At 40.9% G+C, this 17,837-nt stretch overlaps 1 protein-coding gene across 5 annotated transcripts in view; it reads left to right on the forward strand.

The window, feature by feature from the left end:
- BEST3 (bestrophin 3) overlaps positions 1-17,837 on the forward strand; it is a 42,065-nt gene that overhangs the window by 13,569 nt on the left and 10,659 nt on the right. For all 5 annotated transcript variants that reach the window (XM_045828959.1, XM_045828961.1, XM_045828960.1 and 2 more), the window contains 5 exons: positions 3,450-3,604; positions 4,697-4,774; positions 4,877-5,029; positions 8,609-8,689; positions 10,364-10,515. In XM_045828959.1, the coding sequence (XP_045684915.1) occupies positions 3,450-3,604; positions 4,697-4,774; positions 4,877-5,029; positions 8,609-8,689; positions 10,364-10,515 (619 nt within the window). The remainder of the gene's footprint in view (positions 1-3,449; positions 3,605-4,696; positions 4,775-4,876; positions 5,030-8,608; positions 8,690-10,363; positions 10,516-17,837) is intronic.

Below are 17,837 nucleotides of genomic sequence, written 5' to 3' on the forward strand. Positions count from 1 at the left end.
GATGAGGATAATGACCACATTCTGAAAAAGATAATCGGTCTCTGGTTAAAATGGCCTGAAGTGCTGATGTGGATAACATTTCATTTGATAGCAAATGCACTTTGAATTGATTTGAGCAACAATCTAAAGATTTTCTTTCACTGGACCTAAAACTTGATTTCCAAAGATGGGGTTACTTTGGATAAGATGTGTGACCCTGCAGGGGATGATAAAAATTACTCTGACTGTACACTCTCAGAAGACGTATTAATGTCTGGTTAATCACTCATCTTTCACAGCAAAGTACTCGGTAAACTTGGGCTAAAATTAACAACCACCAGCTTTCCTTGCCCTGCATGTCCCCTTCCAGCGGGCAGTGAGTGTGCTATTTGGTGGGGAGGGTGACACCAGCTTTGGCATTTGCACTAAAAACCTTTGCTCTTCATATTTGCTCTTGGCTAAGAAACCAAGAGAGAATTTGCCAGCACAATTTGATCCATACTCCTGAATAAAAAATAACCAGAGGTAACGCTATTCTTTGGTTAAATGACAAAGATTGCAGCCAGTATATAAATGGGGTTATTTTTCTAAAATTACACTATAACCCCAAGAATATAACTGTTAGATAATTGATATGAAATGTCTGAAGATAGTTTCCAGGTAAAGGATGATGTGCTGCAACAAGTCTTCAAGCAGAGAGCCAAGACAGGCCAAGTTTATCTATTAACTTCTTATAGTAAGAATTAATCATGCTCTGCAAGTTTTAAAAAAACAATCATCTGACTCATGCAACAACTTTGAAACTAAGCTGCACTAAGAAACAAGAAGAGGATTATCAGGCTTATTTCTATTTCTGACCTCAGAAGGGAATCTAATGCCCCAGGCAAGGGCAGAACCCTTCTAAACTAACATAAATAACCTATCATCTAAAACTAGTCTCCTGTTGGTAGATATTGGCTTTGTAGTTGTTACTGTTCATTTGAAGTATGAATAAACAGAATCTTCAGTCAGTGAGGCAGGGGTTTTTGAACACCTCTGTAAATCAGAATTTCTTGCCAAGCTTGGTAAACATGCAGCTTCCTGAACCCAGTTCCATTCAGTCACCAAAGACTGAAAGGCTGATGCCTGGATCTCACTCTACATCAGTTGAATCCGTCCCTAGGGATAAGGCCAATGCCTTGGTATTTCCTAAAAGTATCTGCATGAGACTCTGAGGTGCAGGCCTAAGTCCAGAAGTCCTGCCCTGATTAGTGACTTAGTAGGTGAGGGTAGGGCCCAGCCCCTCCATGTCTAGGTGTCACACATGAGTCCCATGCCCAAGATCCATGGACCTTATTCTCAAACACACTGGCCTAGGTCATATCAAAAATCTGGGTAACTCCAAAGCTCTATGAATTGGTGCCTTTCAAAATGAGAGTCGCTTCTTCTTTGACTTCTTTGTGCCATAGTAACATCTCTGAAGTAAAAAGCAGTCTTTAAACAGGATGGCCAGATTCATAAGCTGATTAAGATGTTTAAGGACAAAAAAATGTGTTACATTAGGGCAAAAAATGTGTTACATTAGGGCAAAAAACGTGTCTACAAAAGTAGATTTTTATCTAAATGTGTTATCAGAATTTCATAAATAAATAATTGCCTTGCTGAGAGGAAAGTAACTCAAAATTATTATCTTACAAGATATTGATTTAAGAAATAAACTTTAATTCAGAAAATATTATATATATTAAATCATAATTAATATTTAAAATCCCACTTAAAAAGTCAAAGGGATAAACTTCCAGCCAAGATGGAGGCATAGGTAGATACACTTTGCTTCCTCACACAACCAAAAGAAGGACAACAACAAATCTGAAAACAAAAAAATAACCAGAACTGCCAGAAAATTAAAATTGTATGAAAGTCTGACAACCAAGTGAAATAAAGAAAAATATACAGGGAATCAACAGTGAAGGGAAGAAAACCAGGATTCAAATCAACAATTTGGAGTAGAAGGAAGAAATAAACTAGAACAGAATAAAGTTGAATAAACTAGAATAAAGTTGAACATTCTATTCAACTAGAACAGAATGAAGAAACAAAAATTCAAAAAAATGAGGAAAGGCTTAGGAACCTCTGGGACAACTTTAAAGGTTCAACATCCAAATCATAGGGGTGCCAGAAGAAGAAGAGGATGAGCAGGAAATTGAAAACTTATTTGAAAACATAATGAAGGAGAACTTCCCTAATCTGGCAAAGGAAATAGACTTCTAGGAAGTCCAGGAAGCTCAGAGTGTCCCAAAGAAGTTGGATCCAAGGAAGCACACACCAAGGCACATCATAATTACATTAGCCAAGATTAAAGATAAGGAGAGAATCTTAAAAACAGCAAGAGAAAAGGAGACAGTTACCTACAAAGGAGTTCCCATCAGACTGTCAGCTGATTTCTCAAAAGAAACATTACAGGCAAGGTGGGGCTGGAAAGAAGTATTCAAAGTCATGAAAGGCAAGGACCTACATCCAAGATTACTCTATCCAGCAAAGCTATCATTTAGAATGGAAGGGAAGATAAAAAGCTTCCCAGACAAGAAATAACTAAAGGAGTTCATCATCACCAAGCCCTTATTGTATGAAATGTTAAAGGGACTATGAACAGTAAAATGACAACAAGCTCACAACTATCAACAGCTGAACCTAAATAAAGCAAAAACAAAAACGAACTAAGGAAACAACTAGAACAGGAACAGAATCAGAGAAACAGAGATCACGTGGAGGGTTATCAGCGGGGGAGTGGGAGTAGGGAGAATAGGGGAAAAGGTACAGGGAATAAGAAGCATACATGGTCAGTACAAAATAGACAGGGGGAGATTAAGAATAGTATAGGAGATGTAGAAGCCAAAGAAATTATATGTATGACTCATGGACATGAACTAAGGGGAGGGGATGCTGGTGCAAGGAGTGGTGCAGGGCGGAGGGGAATAAAGGGAAGAAAAAAAATGGCACAACTGTGATAGCATGATCAATAAAATATATATTTTTAAAAAGTCAAAGGGATAAGTACAAGGATAGTCATGTTATCCTTGCATTCTTTCTAATAACAAAAAATTTAAACTACCTAAATATCTATTCAAAAGGGGACTAGTTAAATAAATATTGTACACAATTAAGTAGGATGCAGCCATTAAAGAGAATGATAGTGCTTTCCATATAGTAACAAATAATATCTCCAAGATATAACTGATAATAGAAGCAAATGGTAGATATGTATATAGTATAAAGTCATTTGTGTTTTTAAAACTTAGGCCTGTATGAAATATGTAATATTTCTCTGGAAAGATACACAACAAAGTGGTCATAGTGATTTCCTTCAGAGAGGGAAACTCCGTGGCTTAGAAAATGAGACTCCCTGTCCCCATTGATATTCCTTTGGGCCTTTTGGATTCTTGTGCTGTAACTAAGTCTGTATAATCCAGCTATTTTTATTTTGTGTAAAGGTTTTATGACAGCAGATGAAAGAAAATTATTTGACCACCTCAAATCTCCTCACCTGAAATACTGGGTTCCATTCATCTGGTTCGGAAATCTGGCCGCTAAAGCCCGGAAGGAAGGTAGAATCAGAGACAGTGTCGATCTGCAATCATTGATGACTGTAAGTACATCGTAAATTGCCAAAAGAAAAAATGCTAATCAGAGACCAACAGGGACCTGGATGCAACCGTTGGACCAGGATGAATCCGTTTTGTTTTATTAAGAGCCCTCAACATGCAGGACCAGCACAGCACACAGGTTCTGATTCAGACTCATTGGCAGTAGTTGCTTGGAAGCTCTGTATGAAACAGAAGTAGGCTTGCAATATGCCCTGTAAGAAAGTGTCCCTTCACTGACTCACCATGCCTGCCAGGGACTCTGCAGGACCTGGTGCATCCCTGGCTCCAGGGCCTCCCCAGTCTCTTCCCCCAGTTGGAATATTTCAAGGTTAGGCAGCTTTTCAGATGCTCTATGAAATAAAATTGTGTTTTTATTCAATGAAATAGTACTAAATTCACCTGAGAAACAAAGTAATGTGAGGGCTAGAGGGATTTGTGCCATGGTGGTAGTCTCTGGCCTGGACCAGCCTAAGAGAAGTGAAGGATTTTAAAATAGCTCCCAAATGAGTGTGAACTCTTCTTCCCAGTATCAGATAATAATTTATGTGCTGTAGTGGGGAAAAAAATCAATGGGTACCAGTCCTTCCTGCTCTGAAGAAAGATAGATTTTCTGTCAATTATAAGCATCTCATTTGTGGGGGGGTGAGGGTTAGGATGGATTTCTTTTTTCTAAGATCTATAGTAAGCATGTTTTCAAAAGGGAGAAACAACAAAAATATCTGATCTCCACATAATTTACCAAAATGGCTAGAAATGACTTGTTTAAAACATTAACCACTGCCTTCCCATCACCTCTTCAGACCAATGTCATGTTGGAAATTATGGGTTTGGTAGGAGATACTTCTATGAAGTCTTGACTTATCGTAGTATTGAAACATATATATTCAAATGTACTTTTTTGTACATTTTTTAATGACATTCATTGCTTGTTATTTTCAGAATTTTCCTTTGCAGTGGCCTTCAGAACCAATGTCTGAGCCATACAAAGGCAGTCCCATCATTTCACAGACATAGTCATAAAAGCCATGGCCACATTCCTAGTCCCACTATACCCATCACTTCAGTAAATCATGTTTTATCTGTTTCTGGCTTAGGAAATGAACCGGTACCGCTCTTGGTGCAGCCTCTTGTTTGGTTACGACTGGGTTGGGATCCCGCTGGTTTACACCCAGGTATCGAACACCACGCACGTGACTTTTTGTTTCTGTGCGCCCACTGCGGCACCTGCTGGGGCGGCCAGTGCCACACTCTCACTGGGTTTTTCTCTGTTCCAGGTTGTCACTCTGGCCGTCTACACCTTCTTCTTTGCATGCCTGATTGGACGGCAGTTTTTGGATCCCACTGTAGGCTACGCGGGGCATGACTTAGATCTTTACATTCCAATCTTTACTCTTCTACAATTCTTCTTCTATGCAGGATGGCTCAAGGTAACCACCAGTCCCAGTGCCATGAGACCCTCTCTGTAATCTCTGTCATGTTCAGACTCTGCATGTGGGTGCTCCACTGAGTCTTGCAAATCATTTCTGAGTGAGTCACAGGGATATTTAATATTTAATAGCTCAGAGATATTATTACTTTTCAACCAGGGATTAAAGTGACAGGGATGTGGGTGAACCCCATATTGCAGCAACAGAAGCAGCTCATTTTTGCAAAGAGATAAGAAGACTCTTTTACGGCTATTGATTTTTTGAAGTCTTTGTGTGCTCCCGTTAGGATTACAATAATGTAAGTAAAGTAATAACTGTACCTGCACTGATATTTTATACCACAATAAACACCTAGGCAGTAAAAGAGAGTAAATAAGTCTTGTATATTAGACTTAAGCATTAATATTGTATTATTATCTTGGTTCTTCTCAACTCTGTACATAGTTAGCTGCAGTTCCCTGAAATCCCACTAGTTGTTCCACAACAGTAAATGCATCCTGTTTGCAAAACCAGAACTGAGACTCAGAAAAGAATCCATCGAGCCCTGGCCGGTGTGGCTCAGTGGGTTGGGTGTCATCTCCAAGGCAAGGGATCACTGGTTCGGTTCCTGGTCTGGGCACATGCCTGGGTTGTAGGTTCAGTCCCCGATATTTCTCTCCCTCTCTTTCTCTCTCTGTTCCCCTCTCTCAAAAAATAAACAAAAAGAAAATAGCCCTGGCTGCTGTGGCTCAGTGGATTGAGTGCCGGCCTGTGAACCAATGGGCCCCAGATTTGATTCCTATTCAGGGTGCATGCCTGGGTTTCAGGCCAGGTTCCCAGTAAGGGGTGCACGGGAAGCAACATACATTGATGTTTCTCTCTCTCTCTCTCTCTCTCTCTCTCTCTCTCTCTCTCTCTCCCTTCCCTTCTCCTCTCTCTGAAAAAATAAATATTAAAAAAAAGAAAATAAAGAAGGAAGGAAGGAAAGGAAGAAAAGAGTTCATTGAAATCAAAACCAAAAACACCAGAACTAATGACACCATCTGGTTTGCCAATAAATTAAAACCAGGTTAGAACAGTGAGGATGGCTTGTCCAGTTGTTGGTGTGAAACTTTATTTATTCCCACCACCACCTCCTCTCACCTCTTCCTTAGGTGTATGTATAAATATCAGAGGTCTGATTCTTCTATCGCTTTGGGGAACTTCTCAAAGAGAAGTACAGTATGTGGTGAAAAGATATTGGAGACTTGGGCTGTGTTCGGCTAATTGAAATCTAATGACAGTGTCAATTTCCTGGTGTCACTACTCAAAAAGAACTGGCAGAACATCCGGGCTTTGTACATCAAGAGCACCATGGGCAAGCCCCAGCGCCTGTACTAAGGCACAGCTTAATAAACAGTACTGCTACCAAAAAAAAAAAAAAAGAAATCTAATGACAGTGTGAAGAGGACATTAATAACACGGAATCTCCCAGTGGCTGAGCTCCCAGCAGCCGTGTCGTGCTGGAGGGCGCCAGTGGGGCTTCCGGTGCAGCAGCATCTCCCTGCAGATCCTTTCCTTTCATTTCCGTTTGAATCTCAACCAGAAAAAATAAGTTACGTTGGCATTTCAAATTATACCTCAAAGAACAAAGGCATATCCCTTACAAATGGCAAAAACATTTTTAACCAGATGACAATAATTCTTAATTCTTTTTTACTCCATTAGGACAAAGAAAGAGCAAAAGAGACTAATGCTCTCATTTCCCGTTAGAGCAGAGAGTAGATTCTATTTTTGTAAACAGAAAAATCACCAAAATTGGCCCAAATGCTTAATCATTCTGGTGTTTTGTTGTTTTTCCCCCTGAGTTGTGCTGAGCTTTTCAGTCTTTGCTTTGTGTCCATGTGAGGTGTTCGGGCCTTATAGGGAACAGTTAGTTCCTGCCTTCTGACATGCCCTCTAAAATAATGTTCTTTCCTTTTATAAAATACTTTTAAAGAAAAAATATGGGAAGACAACCTTAGCTCCATTAAGACATAGGCAACTATAGGCAACTAAGTTTTTCCACCATAGATCGCATCTCAATTTTGAACAGCTGTTTTATCTTGACCATGCTAATATTTTTAAGTCTTTTCAAAGTGTAGAAAATCCATCTAACCTTGTGAAGAGTATATAATTCAGTTATTTCCTAGAAATGGAGCCTCCAATTTTTATTAAGAAAGTAAATATGTCTTTGTGAGATAGTTTATTCAGAGACATAGATACCATTTTGGTCATTAATTGTAGGCTCTACTTCTATATGCAGGACTGATCCCATAAAAATGAAATTCTGGATATAATAAAAATATTTTTAAGACCTACCCAGTGTCCTATGTAATTTAAGGAAAACCCCAGGCAGGAAAGGGTAGGCAGCCCCTTGGAACTTTCAATAAGGGACTTGGATGTGGATACTGCCTGAGGCTGACTGGTTCAGACCCTGCCTAGGGCTGTCCCTCAGGATGAGGGAGATAGGGGTTCCGAACCCTGGCCTCAGGTAAAATCTCCCAGGGCCTTTACCCAACACTGCCACCTGGGTTCAGCCTCACACCCATGAAATCGAAATTTCTGGGGGAGGGACCCAGGCATCACTTATTTTAAAAGCTTCACAAGAGAGTTTGATGTTCAGCCCAGGTTGAGAACAGCTAGCTGCTCTAAGTGGTTCGACTTAAATCCTAAAAAACAAGTAGGTAGCTTTTCTAGAAACTACTCATCAATGGTCCCTTTATTTTATCCACTGGTGAGTTTTTCCCATTTAGGCCCAGTGAAAAATGACACATGCACACACCCAGATAGTAAAAACAAAAGAGAATTACTCAAAACTGAGAATAACAAGTTGAGTCATATTGGCATTAAATCTCTCATCAAGAAGTCTATTCCATCAGGAGCACGGTGAGCACATGTACCATTGACCAACTATTAGAAGGAAAATGATAAGAAGCCACCTAAGCTTTTCCCAGTGGGAAAACTTACTACTAGATAACGGTAAATCCCTTAGGGTAAAACTAAGATAGACAGATGCCAGCTGTATGGCTTACTAGCTCTTTGACTCATTCATTTAACAGTTATGTCCAATAATTATTAAGGCTCCTTGTATTATTTTCTTTAATTGTGGTTTAAATCTTTCTTTGCTGTTTCAACCATTCCCAGGTGTACATTTTGTCTTGTCACCTGGGCCTTTGTAAATTCCTTCAGAGCACAGACCGAGTGTGCCCCTCAACACGCCTAGTGCCTGCCTTGCTCATTGTCAGCGCTCCTTCAGTAGTCACCGGTTTGATCTGTGCTTGCAGATCAGTTATCTGACCCCTAAACAGGCTTTTGCAAAGGGCCTGCATTGTCACCAGCTCAATAGACAGATCTCTTGGAGAGCCTGCCTATGCAGGTGCATCACTCCTGGTCTGAGAGCCAAGTCTCATTTGCTGATAAATACGTGTATCTGTGTATACAGAACAACCCACTCCTCCCTAGGCTTCATATTATAAAAGTGACAAAAGAAAGCAGAGAGTGAAACAGGAATCATCTTCAACCTTCATTCTTAGTCTTCTCAAGCATCATGACTGACTTATTCTGTGTTCTCCACTGCAGGTAGCTGAGCAGCTTATCAACCCTTTTGGAGAAGATGATGATGATTTTGAAACTAACTGGTGCATTGACAGGAATTTGCAGGTGAGATGAGCATTTTTCCCCTTTACAAACGTTAGCAATATGTTACTTGTGATGTTTCAATTCTAAACAGACTGTCAACACAGGGCCCAGAACTTCAGGGCTTTAACCACCAGTGAAGGAGGTTTGGCCCTTCAGTGTGTTGTCTAAGGGCCTCTCAGAGCCTTGCAGGTCCCAGATCTCAGTCCCAGTGAAATTTATCCTCTTTTAAGTAGAATTTCAAGCCAGTTTCCTTTGTAGGTTTTATTACTAGTGTTACACAGAACAAAATTTTAATTCATTCTTTAATCTGTTTCCTATTGCCACCCAGAGAGGGTGCCACCCAGCGACATAGAGTGGCAGCCAGACACAATCCGATGTGAGTTCCCAAACACCTACCGTGTAGGTGCCGGCAGTCAGATGCCCGTCAGCTGGACCCTGGGAGCACGGGCCACGTTGGCCTGTATCTCAAATCAGCCTGAATCGCACCAAAAGGACCTCAGGGCCCTTACCCTGAGGCATTATTCCAGATGAACTGGCATGAGATAATTTTCCTTTTAGGCAAAACTCCCCTCAGACCATTCTCTACCCTAAGAACTATGAAAAAACCTTCCACTTGTCTATTCATTTCAAGCCCTCACTCAGCCTTTGAAAAGGTTCAAACATTTCACCATCAGTCACTGTTGGTTCGCAAACTGGTCCCTGTACATGTCATGGGGCAGGGGGCTGGGGGAGGACAAGGAGAGACTGAAAAAAAAGGCAAGCCACTCCAGCTTGGTAGGTGGCAGTTTTAACAAGCAAGAGAGAACACTTACATGCAAGGCTTGTCTTAGGCGACCACAAGATGGAGTAGATCTGCGAAGCCACTCAGAAGTTTATACAGAGGCCTTGACTGTCTGGGTTCAGTCATGTACATCATCCTGATGGTCTCAAGAACCCATTGCTCTCTCAAGCCTGTGTCCTTGAAAATGGCTCCCCCTGTGACCAGAACACACATTTCAAGGATGGGGAGCAGGGTGACCCGGGTCCAGCTCCTGGGTCATCTGGTGGTCACATCCTCTCCTTCACCTCCTTCAATAATCACACTGTCTGCTAGGGAGAAAGCATAATGCTTAAGCCACTCACTCTGTAAAGATCAGATTCCCAGAGAATTCATCATGCATCAGTTGGTCAAAGTCAAGAGGAGAGCCCATGATAGCCCCAAGCAGTAGAGAATGTTGACATACTTTTCCAAACCAACAAAAGCTCAAGGCCCATAAGAAATTATATCAACTGTAAATGTGTTTATGGAATCAACAGAATGGGGTACTGAGAATCTTTGGCTTCCTGTAATACCTGGGATTTGCAGTGGCTATTGGGATAGCCACTAGACAATATGGTAACTTTGAGCAAAGAAGAAAAAGCTGCTTCTCATGCCTACAGGTAAGAAGCAGCTCCACTCTGAGGAACATGGCTCTATGAGCCCAGTCTGGGCAGTTCCACGGCCCCACTTACCCCCCACGGTCAAATGTTCTCATGCAGTAAACGGCATGTGCAACTCTCTGCAGCAGCCCTGGTTGCAGCAAATAAGAATTAGAGATATCTGTATATTCGCTGACCAGGCTGTATTCCATCCCACTCCAAATCCCATCCACCCTATGGAACTTCCTCTGTGCAATTCACATCTGGATCATTCTAACACTGTCCCAATGATTTTAGGTCTCCCTTTTAGCTGTGGATGAAATGCACATGAGCTTACCCAAGATGAGGAAGGACATCTACTGGGATGATTCTGCTGCTCGGCCACCGTATACACTGGCAGCTGCCGACTACTGCATACCCTCATTTCTGGGGTCGACAGTCGAAATGGGGTAAGAGCATTCTTAAAAAAGCATCAATATTTAGAAAATAAGTAAGTCTGATCTTTTTTTACTCTGTTCTTGAAGTTACTTTCATTACAGCTTTTAATTATTAATATCTTATAAATTTCAGATATAATTAACATGCACAAGGGAGTTAGAGAGTAGAGATGTAGTTTCTGGTTTAAATATGGTGTGTGTGTGGTTGGAGGGGTGGGCGAGCTAGCGAGCATGTTTGTTTTGGGGTAATTTGCATTTTACATTGTTTTTATACCACAGCAAACTTTTCCAATATTTGTGAAACTATTCTCTTTTTTTCTTGCAATTTGAAGAGTAGTTTAATTATTTAATTATGTAGGCATTTATTATTTAATTAATACACTTAACTAAGTATATTTTTAACTTATTGATTTTAAAAAGAGAGAAATGGGGAGAGAGAGAGAGAACAAGAGAGAAACATTGATTTGTTGTTCCACTTATTTAGGCATTCATTGGTTGATTCTTGTATGTGCCCTGACTGGGGATCGAACCTGAAACCCTGGCATAGAGGGATACTGCTCTAACTATCTGAGCTACCTGGCCAGGGTTAAATGTATTTTTTAACAAGTATTTATTGAGCATGTACCATGTGCAGGCATGGTATTAGACTACTTGGAGACAAGTGAATCTTAAGGAATGAGATGAGTTTTACCAAGTTTTCCTTAAGATTATAATTCAGTCCAACTGTGTTCAGTGTACAAGTCAGTCTCTGCTCCATGGTTTTAACATAACAGTCTGTCCCTGTGCACAACAAGCTTTAAATAAATGAGCCAAGGCCTGAAGTAAATCATGCACAGTTCTTGAATAACTTTATTAAATCTGATAATGTATTTGATTTTGGAGAAATGTGTGAATATGGGGGAAGTTGAAGTATATTTGCTGAAGGCAGATGCCACAGTTTCCAAGTAACTTAAAAAGAATATGGACAAATTTAGAAAAGGAAGAAGAAACCTCCCTAAAATTACAGAAAAAGAAAAAAACTTTTGGAATTTTTCTTATCACTTTTGGGAAAACTATGGTTTGTTCCCTGAGGCAGGCTCAGAGCAGATTTGTGAAGCAATTTGTAATTCTGCGGCACTCTGAATTGCCATGTGCACCCCTTCTTCCCCGCCCCCACCCCCAGTTTTCAGCCCTCCTCTTTCCCTATTGTTTAAAAAAAATCAACTGAGTACGTTTTCAAGATCCTCTTGCCTTTACTCAGTGATTCATGAGTCAGGCAGCACCCAGTCTAGCAGATAGACAGAAGCTCTGAGGAGGAACAAGGGAGCGATGCCAGGCAAATAAGCAGGTTGGTGATTGCCAACCAGCTTCTTAGGGATGGCAGGGGCCTGTCAGGCAGATACCCAGCTGGGGCTGATCAGCTGATTGCTGATGGGCTGGCTTAAGGTTGCATTTCTGGGAGAGCAGACACTGTATTTAAGTCTCCATGTAGTGATGTGGGACCTAGCAAAGGGTCTTCATTTGAGGCTTCTTGTTTTGTTTAACACTCCTGTCAGGATATCTAGCTTCAATCCTATTTCCACAAGGCTTTACTCTTAGCCAAATGTCTCCTAATCCCCATAAATAGTGATTTGTAGCGTTCATCCTCCAAAGGAACCTCTGAGACTGACAGCCCTTCAAGACCCAAAGAAAAGGAGGGTGAACTAGCACTTCAAGAGGTGTGGTATATATTAAGACAATTAAGGAACCAGGAGATTGGCCCTGTCCTCAAGAACACCTTAGAGAAGGTCGCCTGATCCAGGCCAGACTTGCTTCCGCTTCTAGAGAGACTGCTGAGCCAGGTCCCTCCTGTCCAAGGACTTCTTCCCACCAGGGAGCTCATACCGCCCCAGCTGATGGCTCTGTCTTCATCAATAGTCATTTCCTGTTGTTTGCACCACTCAGCATTTCTGCAGTGGCAGTTTCATGGATGTCTGGCAACCTTTGCGATTTTGAAAATTAATAGATGCTTTTCTGTGAGTTTGGTTTTAGATAATTAAATATGCTTTAACCTTCCCCTCCATTCCCATCATTGATTAATGCAAAGTATTTGAAGATCTAACTTGGAACAGTAGAGAGCCCAGCCCCCATGATGGGGCCAGGGAATTAGTGTGATGACTCTATCTGGTCTCCCAGTGCTACTGTCCACTTGGTTGTTTTTGCATGCTGGTTAAACTGATTTTTTTTTGGCCTCAAGATTTTTATGTTGATCCACATATTCATCCTAATCATCATAATTTTACAATCTTATTAAGTGCTCACATTCTTTAGTGCATATTAAAATATGCACTTCTTTTATTTCTAAATATCAAAACATAGAATTAGGGCTTTACAAGACCTCAGAGAAAATACCTACCCCAAAAGATTATTGGGAAAATTAAACAGGATTATAAACATAAAAACACTCTAGATATAACTATACAGCATTATTATTATCCACTACTACAGGTCTCTTAATTGTGGATATCAAACTTAGTTACAGAAAGATTAAACAAAGCTAAGCTGTTTTTCAAATTAAATTCTAATCCTGTAAATTTGGGACAGAAAATAAATGCTTGAGAGACAATCAGGAGATGCAGTGTTGAAGAATGCAGTGAGAAGTCATCAGATGTCAGACAGGCTCTTCTAATTAAGATGGCCTGTTTACTAGCCTGACAGGGACAGGCCCCAGCAAGGCCAGAGCCTGTTAAGGGAGGTTTTCAGGAGACATTTAAATGAACTCCACTAGGACCAAGTGATCAGAGAAACCACTAGGCCAAAGCTCACTTGACCTCGACTTTCTCTGTGAACGAGGACCATGGAAGGGCAGCCTCACGGTCCAGGAAAGATCCCTCAGGAATATAGGCATTTGGAAGGCAGCGCTCCCAGGAATGCCCTCTTTGATCCATTAGTGTCTCTCAGTTTGGCTTTTCTCTTTACTGGCTCAGCTTTCAGGTAGTTGTCCCCTCTTGATGGTAAAATGACAGGATGGTGGCCAGCAGCTCCAGGAATACACCTAACTTCTCAGCAAATCCTATGGAAAGAGTGTATCTCTTCCCAACTCCTAAAACTGAAATACTAGATTTGCTGTGATTGGCTGAGCTTAACTAACATGCTCATTTCTGAACCAATCACTATGGGCAGGAAGACATAGTATTCTGATTAGCCAAGGCTGCTTGACCTGTTCATGTTTGGACCAAGGGGTGTGGTCAGCCCCAACCAACCATATGGAATGAGTGATGTCTTAAGAAAAATTAGGGTGATATTACCAGGAAAGGGGTAAATGGTTTGCGGCAGCTGGCAAAACAATAGATGGCCTCTAAAATCATTATAGATAATTCCCTGAGCATTGAATTAATTGCCCACCAACCAAATACAAGGTCAATATCAAGTGATCCATCTGACCAAGGCTTGGGTGAAAGAGAAGATAAAAATAAGGGTTATTGTAGCACAGGTGGTTCTGCTGATGATGACTGAGCCACACTGAGCTCTTCACATCAAGGTGAAGACCAGGTATCAACATCACATGGATGCACACATTTCAGAAAAGTGTTTTCTGCTTGACAAATACATACAATCCTTTCCTGAGTAAGACTTTTTTGTTTTCTTACTCTATTTAAGGTGTATGTTCCCAGCATATTTAATTCAGAAATCAAATTTCCCTTATCTTTTCATATCAACATTTTAGGTTTGTAACTACAATTCCCATGACCCAGAAATTCTAAAATCAAGCCAACACCCTTCAGTAACTGAGCAAAAGTGCCGCTCAAGGGCAACCTGAGAAATCACTCCGCTTCGTCGCAGTCAGCACACTGTCGTTCCCACATAAAAAGGGAACTCCTTGGAGGCAGTTTTTTTGTTCTCTATTCAGGAATGTGTCCAAAATATTACCCTATCTTCTACGTATGTACCAAATATGCACTACTGAAATCAGTTTATTCCTTTTGCATCCCAAGTACAGATTTAACACATCATGTTTTCCCTTTTATCTTCACATATGGAATGTGCTCACTCATTTGTCAAAGTAAAACATTTTAAGCCCTATAATATGGTAGGTTCTAGGCCAGATGCTCGAGACAGGCAAAAAATAAAACTGCCTCTTAAACTCTTAACAAGGAGACAAGTTATAATGTGGGAAATGAGAAATGCTTAGAGTCTTAGGGAGCACAATGAAGAGACATTTCACCTAGCTTCCTGAATCAGAGAGGGCTTCTTGGAATTGAGGGGGTCTAACATGCATCTGTAAGAATAATTAAGAGCTGGTTAAGGAGTGTGGGGGATTTTACCAAGGGCACATTCCAGACCAATGTGAGCCAAGACAGAAAGGAATGATAATGTTTTTAGAGTATTATTTTTTAAATTTCAACTTTATTGAAGTAGTGTTGACAAATAACCTGTAAGATATTTAAAGTATACCTGTGATGATTTAATATTCATATACATTGTGAAAGGATTCCCTCACCTAGTTAATTATCACATCTATCACCTCACATAGTTGCCTTTTTTTAGGAGAGGGTGAGAATATTTAAATTCTCTCTTAGCAAAGCTCAGTTATACAACAGTGTTATCAGTGATAGTCACCACAGTTTTCATTAGATCCTCAGGCCTTATTCATTTCCCACCTGAAAGTCTGTATCCTTGTACCAGTGTCTCCCCATCCCCTATCCCCACCCCAGTCCCTGGCAACCACTTTTCTGCTCTCTGTCTCTATTAGAGCAACAATTTGACATGCAAAGCAGAAGAGCCAAGACATGAATCCAGAGAGGGAGGTAAGGGCTGATTATAGAAGGTCTAATAGTCTGGGTAAAGAGCTTCAACCTTTCTCCAAAGCTATGAAACAACAGAGTCACATGTGTGTTTCAGATAGGTTAGCCTAGCAGCCGGCTAAAGATGGATGGCTAGAGAAAAGACTGCAGCCAGAGAGACCCATTAGCAGGCTCTGAGCATAGTTTAGACAGGAGACGAGAAGGTCCTGAACTAGGTTGGCACTAGAAGGGATGTAGACAGTGGAGAAGTCATAGGGGCAGATTCAAGACAGGAGGAGTTAAGTACAATTGTATAATTGGTAATGGACAAAAGACAATAGAGAGAAGAAAAGTAGGAGCTGCTCAGAGGAAAAATTGATGGGCTCCCCTATGCTTGTTTTGAATTTGAGGCATCTCTGGGCAATTCACGGATGACCAGCAGGATATGCATTTCACTGCTATCAGTACATGAGTTTTTAGTCGAGCCCTAAAGTGGGTGGGAGCACCCAGGGACAGTGTCAAGTACAAAAGATAGAACAATACCACTTAAAGGGTCGTCAGAGGAAAAGGAGTCCTTTAAAGAGTCAGTACAGAAGTAGTCAGTACAAACGCAGGAGATGAACACAGAGAATCCCTTGTTGTACAGGGCAAGGCTACAAAGTTTCAATGCAAAGCCTGAAAAATGTCATAGGAGTTTGAATTTTAAGGTCATGAGAGACAAGTGACAGGATTGGGCAGAAGCTAAATTGCAGTAAATTGAGGCGTGATTGGGAGGTAAGGATTCCAAGACTGCCAGTGGAAACTAGTTTTTAAATACAATCTTATTGTGGAAAAGTTCAAACATATGTAAAAGTAGAGAACAAGTCATAATAAATTTCCAGGGACCCACCTTCAAGTGTCAAATTATGGCCAACCTTGGTTTATCCATAATCCCACTCACCTTTACCCTCCCTGCCTCCGGATCATTGTGAAGCAGATACAACCACAATTCCACTTACTAAGAGACAAAAATAAAACAAAGTTTTATCCTCACAATAATTCCTTTATTAATTAAAAATCTATGGACTACTTTTTTTTTTGAGAAATCTGGATTGGGGGAAGAGTCTGACTAGACAGTATACAGTAAGAGACATGGAGTTGAAGGTAATGGCATATTTCTTTAAGAACATTTAAGGATGGGAGCACATTAAGCATTTTTCAAAAGGAAGGAGAAGCTGCCCTCCTCCCTGCTGCCACCATTCCGAAGAAGTTCTCTCACCATCTCTGCTGAAGTGCGCTTTGTGTCCTGGTCTTGTTTGGACAGATTCATTGGAAAGACTCCTTCTGGCCTTTACTGCAGAACTGTCTGCAGTATGGCTCAGCGTGCCTTTCCTCAGGGAACAATTTGTCTCAGACATCAGTAGGGAAAAGAAAGCTTTGCCTCTCCTGGGCAACTCTTACACTATTTATCTTACAGACTGTGAGTTTTATTATTGATGATGGTCTCCTTTTGGTTGCCGAAAGCTGAAACTTAGATTTGTAGCCCACCTGTAGTAAGTCTGTGGGGCTTGGGGGCACGTATTGCTAGGTCTCATCTTGTCATTGTTCTTTTTTCTAGCTCTCCTAGAGTAGCCTAAGTTTATGTCTTATTGCATTGTATGTACTTTTATAAGCCACGTCAAACCCTTTATGAGATAAAGCAAGATGTAATAAAGAAACAAAATGATAAATCTTGCTCTGGCAAAGGAAGGAAAAAGGGTAGGCTGAGCACAAGGAGCCCTCTGGAGGATAAGGAAGACCGGGGAGCTGGGGGGTTGACAAAGCAAGATCCTAGAGAAAATACGGGGGAGGCTGGGAGCTGGGCTAGTCACCAGGAGGGGCCTCAGCACTTGGGCTGGAGGGAGGGGCTGAGGCTGGAGGGAGGGGCGGTGGGGAGGTGGAGCCCCTGCAGCTAGTGACAGGGACTCAGTGTTCAGTCCACATCCGCTCATCTCGTGTCTTAACCCAGAGGAAGCTTCAACGAGGCCCATCTTACTCTGTCCAATCTGGGACCAAAAAGCCTCCATTTTGAAATTATATTTTGTAATTTCTAACACTAAGTGCTGAATTTCTATCTCCCAGTCTTTGTATGGGGCATATTAAAAGTCAACTTCACAATGTCCACTCTGAATGAAAGAGGCCAGTTGAAAATCTGAACTGAACACCCAAAACAGAAATTTCTATTTACAAAAATATTTATTTTCACAAATATACCTGTCTTGAGAATTTAATAAATAGTATTGATTATCGTGTGGCCAACACGGTCCACTTAATAAACTGTTCTATGAATTAACTGAGCAATGAAAAAACCCTTTCCTATTTGAACTCTTTTCCATCACACAGCTGAGATGACTTCATTTTAATTTGATTAGTATATTCTTTTGTCATAATGTGAAACACTAATCTGCTGTTTTAATTAAGGCATCTTTTCATTAGTTTAACCAGGGAGACACTATTAACCAAGGTTTAAAAACCAGAAAAAAACCAGAAGAATCGTCCCTAAGAGGCTCACCAAGAAAACACACCCAAGCTCTGGAATAAAAATGAGTCTTCTTTGGGCAAAAGTCAACACTA

This window comes from Phyllostomus hastatus, unplaced genomic scaffold, assembly GCF_019186645.2.
Source record: "Phyllostomus hastatus isolate PE091 unplaced genomic scaffold, TTU_PhHast_1.1 phas_scaffold_93, whole genome shotgun sequence".
Taxonomy (NCBI): Eukaryota; Metazoa; Chordata; class Mammalia; order Chiroptera; family Phyllostomidae; genus Phyllostomus; species Phyllostomus hastatus.